Source organism: Bubalus bubalis, chromosome 4 (genome assembly GCF_019923935.1).
Source record: "Bubalus bubalis isolate 160015118507 breed Murrah chromosome 4, NDDB_SH_1, whole genome shotgun sequence".
NCBI lineage: Eukaryota > Metazoa > Chordata > Mammalia > Artiodactyla > Bovidae > Bubalus > Bubalus bubalis.
Window position 1 is genome coordinate 7,677,576 of NC_059160.1, and position 13,380 is coordinate 7,690,955.

Sequence of the window (13,380 nt, forward strand, 5' to 3'; positions counted from 1 at the left end):
AAGAGTTGGGCTTCATGAACAAAGGGCTTCCCTGGTAGCTCAGCTGGTAAAGAATTCACCCGCAATGCAGGAGACCCCAGTTCAATTTCTGGGTTGGGAAGATCCACTGGAAAATGGATAGGCTACCGACTCCAGTATTCTTGGGCTTTCCTGATGGCTCAGTTAAAGAATCTGCCTGCAATGTGGGAGACCTTGGTTCGATCCCTGTGTGTGGAAGATCCCTGCAGAAGGGAACGGCTACCCACTCCAATGTTCTGGCCTGAAGAATTTCACGGACTTAATATAGCCCATGGGGTCGCAAAGAGTCAGACAGGACTGGGCCACTTTCACTTTTCAGGATATGAACAAATCTTCATGCTCTAGCTCACTCAGACAAAGAAGATGAAGAATAAATTGACAGACAAGTCTAGAGTAAGGCAGACTGGTGAGGAGGCTGCTGCTAAAGGGGCATCAAAGAGGTCTATCAGAAGAACTCTCTAACTATAGTTAGGGGGTTACGGAGAGAAAAAGAGAGGAAGTTACTCTCTTGGATAACCTGGACATGCCCGTATTTAAAGGACAATGATCTTACCAGCAAAGGATGCTAAAATTCAACATCCTCCTCCAGTCCATCTACCCGGAATACCGTCCTGGAAACCAGGTTCCAAGAAGGCAATGTTCGTGGTGTTCCATGCTTGAGAGAGAATTCACTGAATATAGATAACAGGAGATAGTTGGTGGTCTAAGTTAAGAGCAGTGACGCGCATAAGCCAGACTGCAGTGGACTGAGAAATACGAAGTTAAGATAGTAAATGACAAAAAAAAAAAAAAGATAGTAAATGACAGAGAGAACTTTTTCTAGATAGTAAGGTGAGCTTCTAACATATTTAACTTGCTGACTCCCCTTTTTCTTTGATTAGAAATGTACAAATCTGAAATTTATCCCATTACCTTTAAAGTATCCCATGACAAACACTGTAGAATAGTATCACGAACAACTTGAACGTCTTATCCTGTAAGACGTTTCCTGCTTACTTTCCAAAGTATCAACCGATCAACATCAACAGCAGGCTGCTTCTATCAAATAGTTTATTGACAGGTTTCCACATACAGTTCTCAGATGCTCAAATACAAAAGAACTTTGAGTAAAATGCTTCTTCGGGACTTCCCTGGAGGTCCATGGTCCATTGCTTCCATTGCAGGGGGCTTGTTTCAACCCTGGGTTGGGGAAGTAAGATCCCAAATGCCAGGCGATGTGGTAAAAAATAATGTTTCTTCACCTGAGTATACATTCAGTCCAAACATGGTGGCACAAAATGAGCCTAACAGGACAGATTTTAATCTGGTTTGAAAAGTTTAGCATAATACATTAGGTTCAGCCAATGGACCGTGGATAAGAAATGTGACTATTTAAACAAAAATGAATTTGGACTGAACATGTAGGAAACTAGTGTTGAGTCAAAACACCCTTTCATTCTTACATTCTGATTCTGTAGATTACCCTTGGTGTCTTCTCTATTTCTGTGGTCCTCACAGCAGATTTAACTGTATCATCTCTTGTACAATAAATACTTAGCTGAGAAATTGGGCAGACATTCACTACTGTGAAATATATAACTGAAGTATAACTTTCAAAATTAGGATTACTAACAATATAATCCCAAACAGTGGATTGTCTGAGTATAAAGAAAAGTTTAAAGCTACAAACTAGGATGCAAAACTGAAATAATGTTGGCTCAAAATCTAATTCTACTGCTTAAGACAATCTCTTGCACTGACTAATTTTTTTCCCCATTTAGAAAGTTCAAACTTTATTTGCTGAATAAACAGGCTTATTTTTTGTACTTCAGGTAAGCTGAATTCAAATAAAAACTCAGTTCTCTTAAACTGTGTACATTAAGCGAAATACCTGTACAAATTATTCTAAAACTAGTCAATTTGCAAGTATCTGCTTAAAAGACAGAATCTATCCATCCACTCCTTTAAGCTAGCTTTCTCTGTGATATTAAAGGACTTCCCTGGTGATATTAAAAGTGCCTTTAAATTAATGTACAATCCAGATCTCAAAACCTTTCTTTCATCCCCGTGGTGGGGGCCAGAGGACGAGTAGGAATGGGACGAGTTAAGAGTGGAGAGGAACTGAGCCACAGCAAACTGAAGGGCAGCCAGGTGAGTGACGAGGTGGGCAGAAATCTGAGGTTTTAAAAAAAATAGGGATTGGAGATGAAAGTCAAATCTACAGAACTTTAATAATTCTGAAAACGGTTTGGCTAGATATGAAACCATCAATCTCACAAAGATCTCTCCTTAATGGTTTGGGGCACTTCTATTCTTAAATTAACTCAGCTGTTTTGGGTGCTTAAAAAAGCACAATGTTGGCCTTTAAAATCGAGGCAATTTTGTAAACTTCATGATAGGTAACTTCTCTTCAGTACTGTAATTCATAAGTATTTTAATACTCTGTAGATGAAGCAGAATTAATCTAACCATAAAAACCCACCTGTCAAGGAAAAGATCACAGACACTCAAAACTACAATACTGAGCTTAAAGGAACACTAAAAAATGTAATGAAATATTCACAGTGGGGGTTCCGTGGTGGCTCAGTGGTAAAGAACCTGCCTGCCAACACAGGAGACATGGGTTCAATCCCTGATCTGGGAAGATCCCACAACTAAGCCCATGCACTGCAACTACTGAGCTGTGCCCTAAGAGCCCAAGAGCCACAGCTACAGAAGCCCATGCGTGTGCACCCTAGAGCCTGTACTCTGCAATAAGAAAAGTCACTGTAATGAGAAGCCCACACATTGCAACTAGAGAAAAGCCTTTGCAGCAACAAAGACCCAGCACAGCCAAAAATTGTATTAAAAAAAAAAAAAAAAATCCATGCTGGAGAGACAGGTTAAGACTTCTACTACTTTACGAAACATGTTTCGTAAGATACAAGTTTGATCAAAGACGATAATCAATATTAAGTTTTATAGGATCACACAGCTATGCATGTTGGCTGGTGCTGAATTTCGAAAGCCAACAGGCAAAAGCACGTATTAATTTTCAAAATATGCATTCTTAACAGTCTTGAAACCATGACATTAAAAGGTGTACCTATACTTTGCAAAGTGACTGACCTGAAGTTTTATTCTTAACCCTAACACATTTATGATATTTCTTGGTGTGAAATTCAAAAGATGAGGACACTATTATTTTCATTTCAATAAATACCCACTTTACCAATCAACTCAATTACATGTTTATATTAAGCCTAAACGGCATGCTAACATAACTACCACTGAACATTTCTTGATTTTGAGTATAGTAACATCTTGTGAGAAGCTTTGCTCTGAGGGCTGGATTTGTTTGCCTAATTGGAGTTTGTTCCAAGGGAATGCCTAGGGGACTCCTAGAGAAGCTATCATACTCTTTTCTTTAAAAAAAAAAAAAAAAAAAAGCCTCCTAGAAACTGTACATCTGCAAAGAAAAAGAGGAGCATGACTTTTTTTAATCGGCTGTATTTTCTACATGTATGACAAACAACTGGTAACAAAACTTGGATCTTAAGAAAATAAACAATTCACTTTGAAAAGTACAACTTACCAAAGCCCTCAAAGACAAATGATATGTGCATGTCCAAGAGATAAACGACAAACCCTAGGTCTTCCAGCCATTAGGTTCTGTGGCTGTTACTGATTCCGTACAAGGCTTCTGGAACTACTCTTCCCCTGACCATGCCACTATTCTCATAAAATGTTTATCCTGATGGTGAGATAAATATCAAATTCCTTAGCATACTTCTGTCTTTTTCAAAATAGGACCCTAACATCCTTTCCCATCTGTCGCCTACGAAAACATTCCACCATATAGTCTGTGTTCTGGTCACATATAAACTACTTATGTTTGTTCCACCTGAAATACCATTCCAACTTTCCCTACTTCTTGTTTTTTTTTTTTTTTTTTTTTTTTTTTTTTAACTGGCCCATGCGGTTTGCAGGATCTTAGTTCCCTGCTGAGAGACTGAACCCAGGCCCTTGGCAGTGAAAGTGCAGGAGTCCTAACCACTGGACTGCCAGGAAATTCCCAACTTTCCCTACTTCTAAGAAAAGGTAGGTCATGCTCTCCTACTCTTACCCATTCTGTCAAAAATAATCCCTGGACTTACCTGGTGGCACAGTGGGTAAGAATCCACCTGCCAACACAGGGGACACAAGTTCGATCCCTGGTCCAGGAATATTCCACATGCCTCAGAGCAACTAAGCCCACGTGCCACAATTACTGAGTCTGTGAGCCACAACTACTGAAGCCCACTCAACCTAGAGCCAGCAAGTAGCCAACGACTGAGCCCGTGCACCTAGAGCCTGTGTTTCCCAACAAGAGAAGCCTGTGCACCGACAGAGAAGCCCCCGCTCCCTGCAACGAGAGAAAGCCTGCCTGCAGCAACAGAGACCCAGTGTGGCCAAAAACAAATAATAAATATAGCAGCTGTACATGTCAAGAAAGAAATAATCCCTATCCTCTGCCTTCATCTAACCCATTTTAACAACTTGTATCAGAGTATAACTTATGGGAAAACTGTGTAGATATGTATACCAATTCCAGCAGATTCTAAAGGCTTTGAGACCAGAGACTGCACCTTGCTTTCATCTTTATGTGAGAACACTTATAACTCGGTAGGCAGTCAATGTTTGTTCGCTGAAATGAAAAGTTTTCCAAATAAAAATAGTGACTACTCAATTCAGGAGAATTGCACAACTTCAAAATGTGCAAAACTTAACTCACCAAAACCCCTCCCCCATCCATACCCACACACATCTCTTCCTATGCTTGCTGTCTCAGTAAATGACATCCTCATCAATCCTGCTGCCCAAGCCTGAAATCTGGGAATTTCCCTCTCTGGCAATATCCTGACATTTAATTAATCACCAAGCTCTGCTGACCACCCATACCCCCTCAAACCTCACTTCTTTTCATCTACTAATCCAGGCCACTCTCATCACAGCTGGAATTCTGAAACAGTTATCTCACTGGTCTCCCTATTTTCTCCTTTTCCTTTCCAAATCATTCCTCATTCGTCAATCATCTCAGCCTTAGACTCTAAGGTACAATTCTGTCTATACATTTAAAAAAGCTAAAATGTAAAGTCTAAACTCTAGTAAGCAGTAACGCCAGTAAGTCCTGTATGACTGGCCCCTTGCTAACTTATGCAGTTATATTTCTTGCTGTCCCCCAACTAGATGACATGCAAAGATTCCCTGACAGACCAGACTCTTCTCCTTAACCTGGGCTCACTCTTAGCAGCCCTGTCTATCCTTCAAATCCCAAGATCAGATTCCAGTTTCTTCAAAGACAGCCACCAGAGCAACAGTAGCTACAGGTTAGGTACCCCCATTTCTCCCACTGTACACTGTACTTCCCAAATACAATACTGGCCCCATCAGACTTGAATGTTGTTCTCCTCCCCTTATCTGCAAACCCCAGGAAGGAAGGGTCCATGACTTTCTGGATTACCACAATATTCCTCATTCTGAGGATAAATGCCTAGCACACAGAAAATGTTGGTCCAACCCAGGACAACTAACTGGCAGCCTGTCAACTCTTTTAAACTAGTATTTTTCAAATACTAGTCATGAGCCACAAGCCATGGTGGGTCATGAAATCAATGTAGTGGATCACAACCACCACTTTTTAAAAAAATAAAATGCAACAGAAAGTATCAGAGTAGATCACAAGAAGTAAGCAGGATAAATACTGTTTGTTCACTTGCTGAGACAGGGTCTCTGGTTCTCCATATAAACTGTAGTTCTTATTGGGTGTGGCCAGAAATACTGAAAAGCTGTACCCTGCTCCTTCTACTTTTCTTCCTCCTCCTTTAAGAAAGTTTTAAGATAAATAAAAAATGCTCAACCATACAATTCTTTAGGAAAAAAGACATTCTTACCTTGAGCATTTCCAGTAAGAACAATCTTTCTTAATTGCCTTCAATATGTGACAGTATATATATATATATAAACTCTTAAATCTCTACCATATTATATTCTCAAAAAACTTCACATTTGAGTAGATGATGTATAGGCTAACTCTGCACCATATGCCTTACTTTTAAGACTACTCTCTCATTATCTTTAGCCAACCTATCTGTATATCCATTAAAAAATATACCTAGAACTGCTTTTGTGCGGTATATTTAGCAGTAAGGTTAAAAACACTTAACACTTAATAAGCTCATACTATATTACAGCAAGCACCACCCTAAGCGTTTTTAATATTTATTTATTTCATTTAGTTATTTGGCTGTGCCTGGTCTCAGCTGCAGCGTGTAGGATCTAGTTCCCCAACCAGGGATCGAACCCAGGCTGCCTGCATTGGGACCACGGAGTCTTAGCCAGTGGCCCACCAGGGAAGTCCCTATTCTAAGCATTTAATAAAGAGAACTCTCATTTATTCCTCACCACAATCCTACACATTGGGCACTACAGGTGAGGAAGCTGAGACAGAAAGATTAAGTAACTGGCCTAAGGTGCACAGTTAACAAAGGCAGGCCTGGGATTTGAACTCTGCTAGTTGGACTCTAAAACCCATTCTCTCAGCCACTCACTTTCCCAGTACTGTACATTTTACTTTTTTCCCCATTAGTTTAAATTTTACATTCTCAACTAAATCACTCCTAATTGACGTTGGGGGCATTTATTTTAAAAAATGTACATTCAAAAACAAATGATATCCAAATTGTTCAGAATAGGCCTTAAAACCTCAATATTTATTCTCTTAAATCTTTTTCAAGAACTGAGCAGTAATAAAAAATTTTCCCATTAAAATTTTAGAAGAAAACTACTATCCACATAATTAAAAAAAAATCATCTGCAATAGCCAATGTTTTAAATATTTTACACGTGGCATAATTTAAGTTTCAGCTTGCCCATTAATTTCTCTTAATGCCTTGCCATACTGGGGGGGAAAAAATACCAACTTCAGAAATTCTCAAAGGAGGAAACCTTAAAATTTAAATCACACCAAACAAGATGTCTTATTTTTCCATTAATTGTTGGGTCTAAGAACTGGCAGAATAACTCGTGAATTGTTTTTGTAAATATACCAGGAAGAAGCTTTTTACACTCCCACTTGTATCTGCAACATTCTTCCTACTCTTTTTTTCTTTCCTATTTACCGCTTACTGTTCTTACAAACCCACTATGCACTAATATTCAACTTTTTGTTTTAATTCCCCTCCGTTTTACAGAACAGACTAAGCAGAAGGTTCAAAAGCAAAGTAAAACAGAAAACAATGCCAAAAGGCAACCAAGGCAGAAAGCCTTTCCTCCCTCCCCTTCATCCAATCGCTGGACATGGCAATGCATTTCTTACCTCCACAAAATAATGTGAACTCTAGCTGAAAAAGGGAACCCTACTGCAACACACACAAGATTTACAACTTAACGTCATCTTATCTTACTATCAACCACAGACAACTTTCTGGGAGCCCTATAAATGAACTTACAAAGTCTTAAGAATAAGCAGTTACCAGAGTTTAAGGCACTTAAAATGTTTTGTAATTTAACTTAACACAAGGTCAGCAGTACTTTGCTGGACTGAACAGCCATAACTCAAAAACTTCAGAAGCAGAACTCTCAAGCAAACCTTCATGCCCCCAAAATAAAATTAAAACATAGTATCACCGGTGTAAGAGCTAGAAAGCAAAGTCTCCAATCAAAAATATTTTCTTTGATGATAAACCACTAAGACACAATAGTGTCCTGAGAAAGAAACAGACATTTAAAAAATCCTTGCCACACACACAAAAAATCCATTATGTACCATAATCTAGTGTTCAAATGCAGCTATAGCTGTCCTTTGCCTTCAAAATGAAAACGGGCATAAAATCCAAGCTAATTCTCACACAGAGTACACTGTAGAGCCACAAAACTGTATCAAGACCACAAAGAGCCTACTAAACATACCAGATCATGCTCATGCCTCTTTCCAGACTCTGTCCATACAGCATCCAGTGTACACAAAGCAGTGCTAGAACACATCCAGTGAGCAATGAAGCAACGTATCATCCCCATCTTTCCCGCCACTTAAGGTATTACCAGAAACAGGTTCAAGAAATATTTGCAGGACTTACATATTAACTATTCTGGTCAATAATTTTACCAAAACAATTTTTTTTTTACAAATGCTTTTATGATGTAGGGCGGTAACAGACGTGGTAGGACAGAAAGTCATGTAAAAATTTCAACGGATCATGTGCGAATATTGAGACAAGACCATAAAGATGCAAAAGCTGTAATTCTCTTTCTCCTCATTTTGACATGTAAAACTTGAACTTAATTCAAGCCACTATAATCAACCTGGAAAATCTTTTAGAAGCATCTCTGAGAATTAAATAAGTCATTTTCATTCTGCATCAGTGGACAACCTTAGAAGTTCAAATTTGGAGATTCAAGCACTAATTCTGTTTTGTAATGCTTTAGCATGTCAACCCAATTGTGTTCCAACTTTCTTCCCTATAAAACTGGCACACGCAAACACTCTTGGCAGGTACACGTACACTATTAAAACTGCAAGCCTCAACCATTTAAAAAAAGTTTCTGGAGTCTAGAATTCGGGGATCATTTTGAACAGTTCTAGATAAAATCAATCAGTAAGTACTGAGGCATAATTTACGTTCACATTTATAAACTACCTAGGGTGGCAACTCTAAAAAGGCAAAAATTACAAGTTTAAAATGTAAAGTTTTAAAGAGTGAAGTGTTTCTATTAAACTTACCTGCAAACTTAAAACTACACCGTGCTGGATGTAAAAACAATCAATCGATAGAAATACAATGGTGCCCAATGTGAAGTTCACAGGGGGACAGTATATCCTTCCTCCAGCCCCAATCAAAAAATCCAGACTGGTTAGGATTAAAAATTAGATACCAAACAATTCCTGGATTAGAATCTTAAGTGGGGCGGGGCGGGGGGTACAAAAATCAATCTTCACTACAAAATTTAGAGTAAAGTAACTAAGATAAACTGTTAATACTAAGACTGAGTTAAATCTCAATGTTGAGGAATTTTTTTAATATAAAACCCTACTTGATACATTTAGTACTCTTACAATTATTCACAGGTATTTCAAGTAGCAAAACAGTTTCTGTGTATAAGTCAGGTGAAACACTACCAAAGTAAGTTAAAGTTACCAAGTACACAGATCAACCTGAACAGAAGTATCTGATCAACAGAGCAGTCTCCTTTCAGGCCTTGCAGTACTCCCAAGACTAAACTGCTTAAATGAGGAATTGGCAAAATAGTACAGGTAAAAAGTTTTCTTTACAATATCCCCAGTCACTGGCTAACTCAAATCTATTACCATATTACACAAAAACTAAACAGCAAAAACTACCACAGTACACAAAAACTAAAGAAACAACACAAAATCTACAGGTGGAAAATGAGTCTAAAGGTAATCTGAAAGTTGTCCTGAGCGACATTTTAATAAGCGCAAAGGAATACGATACTCAATACGTGTATGAATTCTGAGGGAAAAAACAGGTTAAAAAAAATAATCCCTGAAGACTACAGAAACTTCAAGGAATGAGGACAGATCAAAGTTCATGTACTGTCAATGTTACAAGCCTGAAGAAGAGGAACTCTGCAAAAATCCTCAATCTTTGCAGGTTATCTTAAACTCAGGATACATCTTATAAAAGCAAAAAATCCAAAGCATTTTGCCATATCCTTACATTTTCACCCACTGAAAGGAAACCTACTTAGAACCATGCTTTTGAAGTTCTCTACAAACTCAAAGGGTACATTTAACTCCATTATGCACTATCACTGGCAGATGGAGGGATGACGTTGAGCCTGTTTTCTCAGGGTGTTAAAGAGATGCTCCGTAGTAAAGGGGAACATCTTGTAGACTGTCAGATGGCCAGCCATTCTTCGTCTTCATTATCCTGGCACCTCAAACAACTATGACAGCCAAAGGGAAGGTCGGTGCCCATCAGGATAGCACCAAACTCACTGTGAAAAGGGAATGATACAAGTCTCATTTCCCTTGACAAAAGGCTGGTCCACAACTGAGTGAAGTAAAAAATTTGAAGTTTTTTTAAACTGCAATCTGGATCCCCATACATTGTTTAAAGTGTAAAAAGACAAAACCCACAAATACAAAACTTAACACACATTTTAAATTCTTGTATGATCAGTTTATGTGGGCAGTTCTTGATTGGGACTCTCAATTTCTAGTCTTGATTTCCAAGTACATAACTCCATAGAATCGGTTAACCCCCCAACTCTTCCCAAAGAGAAAGTAACTACAAATTGCAAAGAAAATGCCTCTGCTCTCTTCCAACCTAAAACCCCAGAATTTCAGACATTTTGGTCTGGCACCAAAGAAATGAGAGAGATAAAATGAACTGCGCTCCATATTGATTTTTAAAGCAAATAAGGGGGCGGAGAGAGCTAGGAATGGTTAGTAAAATAATTCATACCAAATTTCAGGCTTGACGTTTAACTTCACATCAAGCCTGAAATCCTGGATCTCACATACACAAACAAGTAAAACCAAGAATTTTTACACCTTCATCCTCAACAGAAAATCTTATGCAAAAAGGAATTCTTGAAGAGTAGTAGAAAGTAGAGGAAACAAGACAAGTAACGATCAGGAAGAAAGAATTCACAATTCCTCACTTAACCACAATTTACAACTAAAAGTGCGCAAAAAAAAAAAAAGAAAAAAAGTCCTTACACTCAAATGCACTAGCATTTCCAAAATTAAACTGCATGATAACGACAATAAAGGCCATTTTTACAGCACCACTCAAGAGCCCTAATTCCAGAACACACATCGATATGACATAGTGTGGCAACGAATGTTTAGGAAGCAAAGAAAATGGTTCGGCTACTGGACGCCTTCGATCAGCTCATTCAAACACCTTTAAAATCAATCAAGAGGCAGAGAACTAGGAAGAGAGAAGAAAATATGGACGAATAAAGGTGCAGCGAGCAGAAAAGATTGAGGAGGAGGTGGAAGGCCAGGGCTCCAGAGACTAACCTGTGCCATCGCTGGCGGACGCCGAGAGGGCCGGAGATGAGAGTTTAGGCCGCTTGGCTGAAGGCGGCCCCGGTTCCACGACATTCTCGGCCATTTTTAATTCTTTCGGAGATACGGGCGAGGAAAAGGAGAATCCTCGGGAAATCTCTTCTTCAGCACGGGGTCCCCGCCCGGATCCCGAGGGTGGGCTTAGGGGGCTCCGCCGGCCCCCGAAGGGGGTGGGGGGAAGTTCCTTTTTCTCTCCGCCGGATCGCGGTGGCTGAAGAGGGATGTGGACTCGATAGAAAAGGTAGGGGCAAGTGCGAGGGGCCGGGCCTGAGCTCAGGCCCGGAGGAGGGCACAGGCACACAAATGCGCCGAGCGCGTCCGCTGCGGCGAATCCCCGAGAACTCGCGACTCTAGAGGCGCAGTCCCCGGCCCGCCACGGCCGGCCCCTGCCCAGCCGAGGTCTCTCGGAGCTCCGCCGCCGCCATCAGCTTCTTCCTCCTCGGCGCTGTCCTCCTCCTTCTCATCGCCACAAGGAGGCGGGGGCGAAAAGCGGGGAGAGGAGGAGGCGACAAGAGACACTCACCTCCTCCTGGTGCCCCCTCCCGGACCTGAGCCCCCACCCTCCGAACCCTCCTCCTCCTGCTGCCGCCGCGCTCCGCGCCGCCACCGCCGCACCGGCCCCTAATGGCCGCAGAGAGCTCGCCCGAGCTGAGAGCCAGGCTGGCGCCGCCGCTTCACATCGCGCGGCGGAGGCGCGGCGAGGACGCCGGGCGCGGAGCTCGGCGGCCCAGAGGGCCGAGGGGGGCCGGGCTGAGCAGCGCCGCCTGCCCGCGCCGACGCCGAGCCCACCGAGGAGGCCCCGCTTCTGGCGAGCGGCGCAGGCGGCTTCCTCTCGCGCCGCGCTCTCTCCTCCTTCGCCCTCCCCTCCCGCGGAAAATAAATAAATACGGCCGCCGCTACGGCCCCCACCCTCGGCGGCCAGGTGCCTGGAGCGCCCGCCCCCCGGGGCTCCGCTCGGGGCCGCCCTCGACGGCGGGCGAAGGCGCCGCGGGGCGCGGGGTTATGTAATGGTCCCCCCTTAGGCGTCGACGCCGGCCCGGCTCCGGGGCCGCGGTGGGGGTGTGTGCGGGCGGGAGGGGGCTGGGGGTCGCCTCAGCCCGTGCGCCCCGGGCCCCCTGCCACTGTCTCGGCCCCCTGCCGCCTCTCTCCGGCCCAGCTCCCCTCCGCACTCTCGCTCCCGCAGTTCGCACTCAGCCCGGCGTCCCGCTTGCCCACTCTCGCCCGCTCCCTCTCGCCCTCTCTCCCCCCCAAGCCTAGCACACAAACAAGATGGCGGCTGTTGTTTCTTCCCTCTGCCGAATCCTCCTTACAGGCTAGCGGTAGCAGCGGCGGCCGGAAATGAGCCAAGGAGGGGGGGGGTGAAAAAAAGGGGAGGGGTTGGGCCTCCGGAGGGAGGTGGCAGGGGGCGGGGCCTGGGCCCGAGCCGCTCACACAATGGGGGACGAGGAGCCGGGGGGCGGGGCCGGGTCAATCACGGGATCCGCCCAAGGCCCCAACGCGGTTGGCGCTTCCGCAAACTCCCCCGGCGTCACCCGGTGGCTCCCTTTAAAGGGGAGGATTGCGGGGTGGGGGGGGGGTCAGGGGCGGGCTTGGGATCTATTTTCAGTCGGTGGACATTTACGGGGGAAGGTGCCTGGGTTGGGTCTTTGCGTAGGAGATCGGTGGGAACTGGGTGGCGGGGTGACGGGGCCGCGCAGCTACTCAGGGAAGGCGACAAGTCGCCACACAGGTGGCCGAAGAGGAGCGCCTTGGGGATGGCACTGCGCCCGGGGCCCTTGGGAAGCCAGTCTTCCCAGCCCTGTTAATCTATTAGGCAGGGGTACCCCGCCGCCCAGTATTCCAGGCCACAGATCGTGCGTTCCTCTCCGTCGCTTTCCCAGGGCTCCCATCCAAAAATCACACCAACTACGAGTTGTTTCCTTTTTCTTTTAATGTTAGGTTTTTTTGACAATGAACATATTTTATTTTGATAATCAGGAAACAAAAATCACAGCAGTGGGAAGATTTTTTAAGACCAGATCTACTAAACTCGTTTCTTGCCCACCACGTGTACACATGCCCCTACGAGGCGGCACTCTCACCAAAGGAGCCTTGAATTATTTTTCTGAAATCATCCAGGACCTGATGACATTTTAGGGTGTTTCTTTTAATTCGCTCTCAATAATACAGCTTTAAAAAAAAAAAAAAAAAAGGCCATGTTTAGGCAGTGCTTTAAAGATAATGTAATTATGGGGAAAATGATGGAGGAAAATGCTTGAATATAAATAAAATGTGTTTATGACATCAGTTTTGCAGAGGAAGGCCTCACCAGCATTCGTATCTAC

At 43.1% G+C, this 13,380-nt stretch overlaps 1 protein-coding gene across 4 annotated transcripts in view; it reads right to left on the bottom strand.

Annotated features, from left to right (window-relative positions):
• Positions 1-12,382, bottom strand: part of EP300 (E1A binding protein p300) — a 64,429-nt gene extending 52,047 nt beyond the window's left edge. For 2 of the 4 annotated variants that reach the window (XM_044940819.2, XM_044940818.2), the window contains exon 1: positions 11,009-12,382. In XM_044940819.2, coding sequence (XP_044796754.2) covers positions 11,009-11,102 — 94 coding nt within the window. In that variant the 5' untranslated portion in view covers positions 11,103-12,382. The remainder of the gene's footprint in view (positions 1-11,008) is intronic. The other 2 variants (XM_006068887.4, XM_044940817.2) reach the window with 1 other exon arrangement.
• Positions 12,383-13,380: the final 998 nt, after the last annotated feature.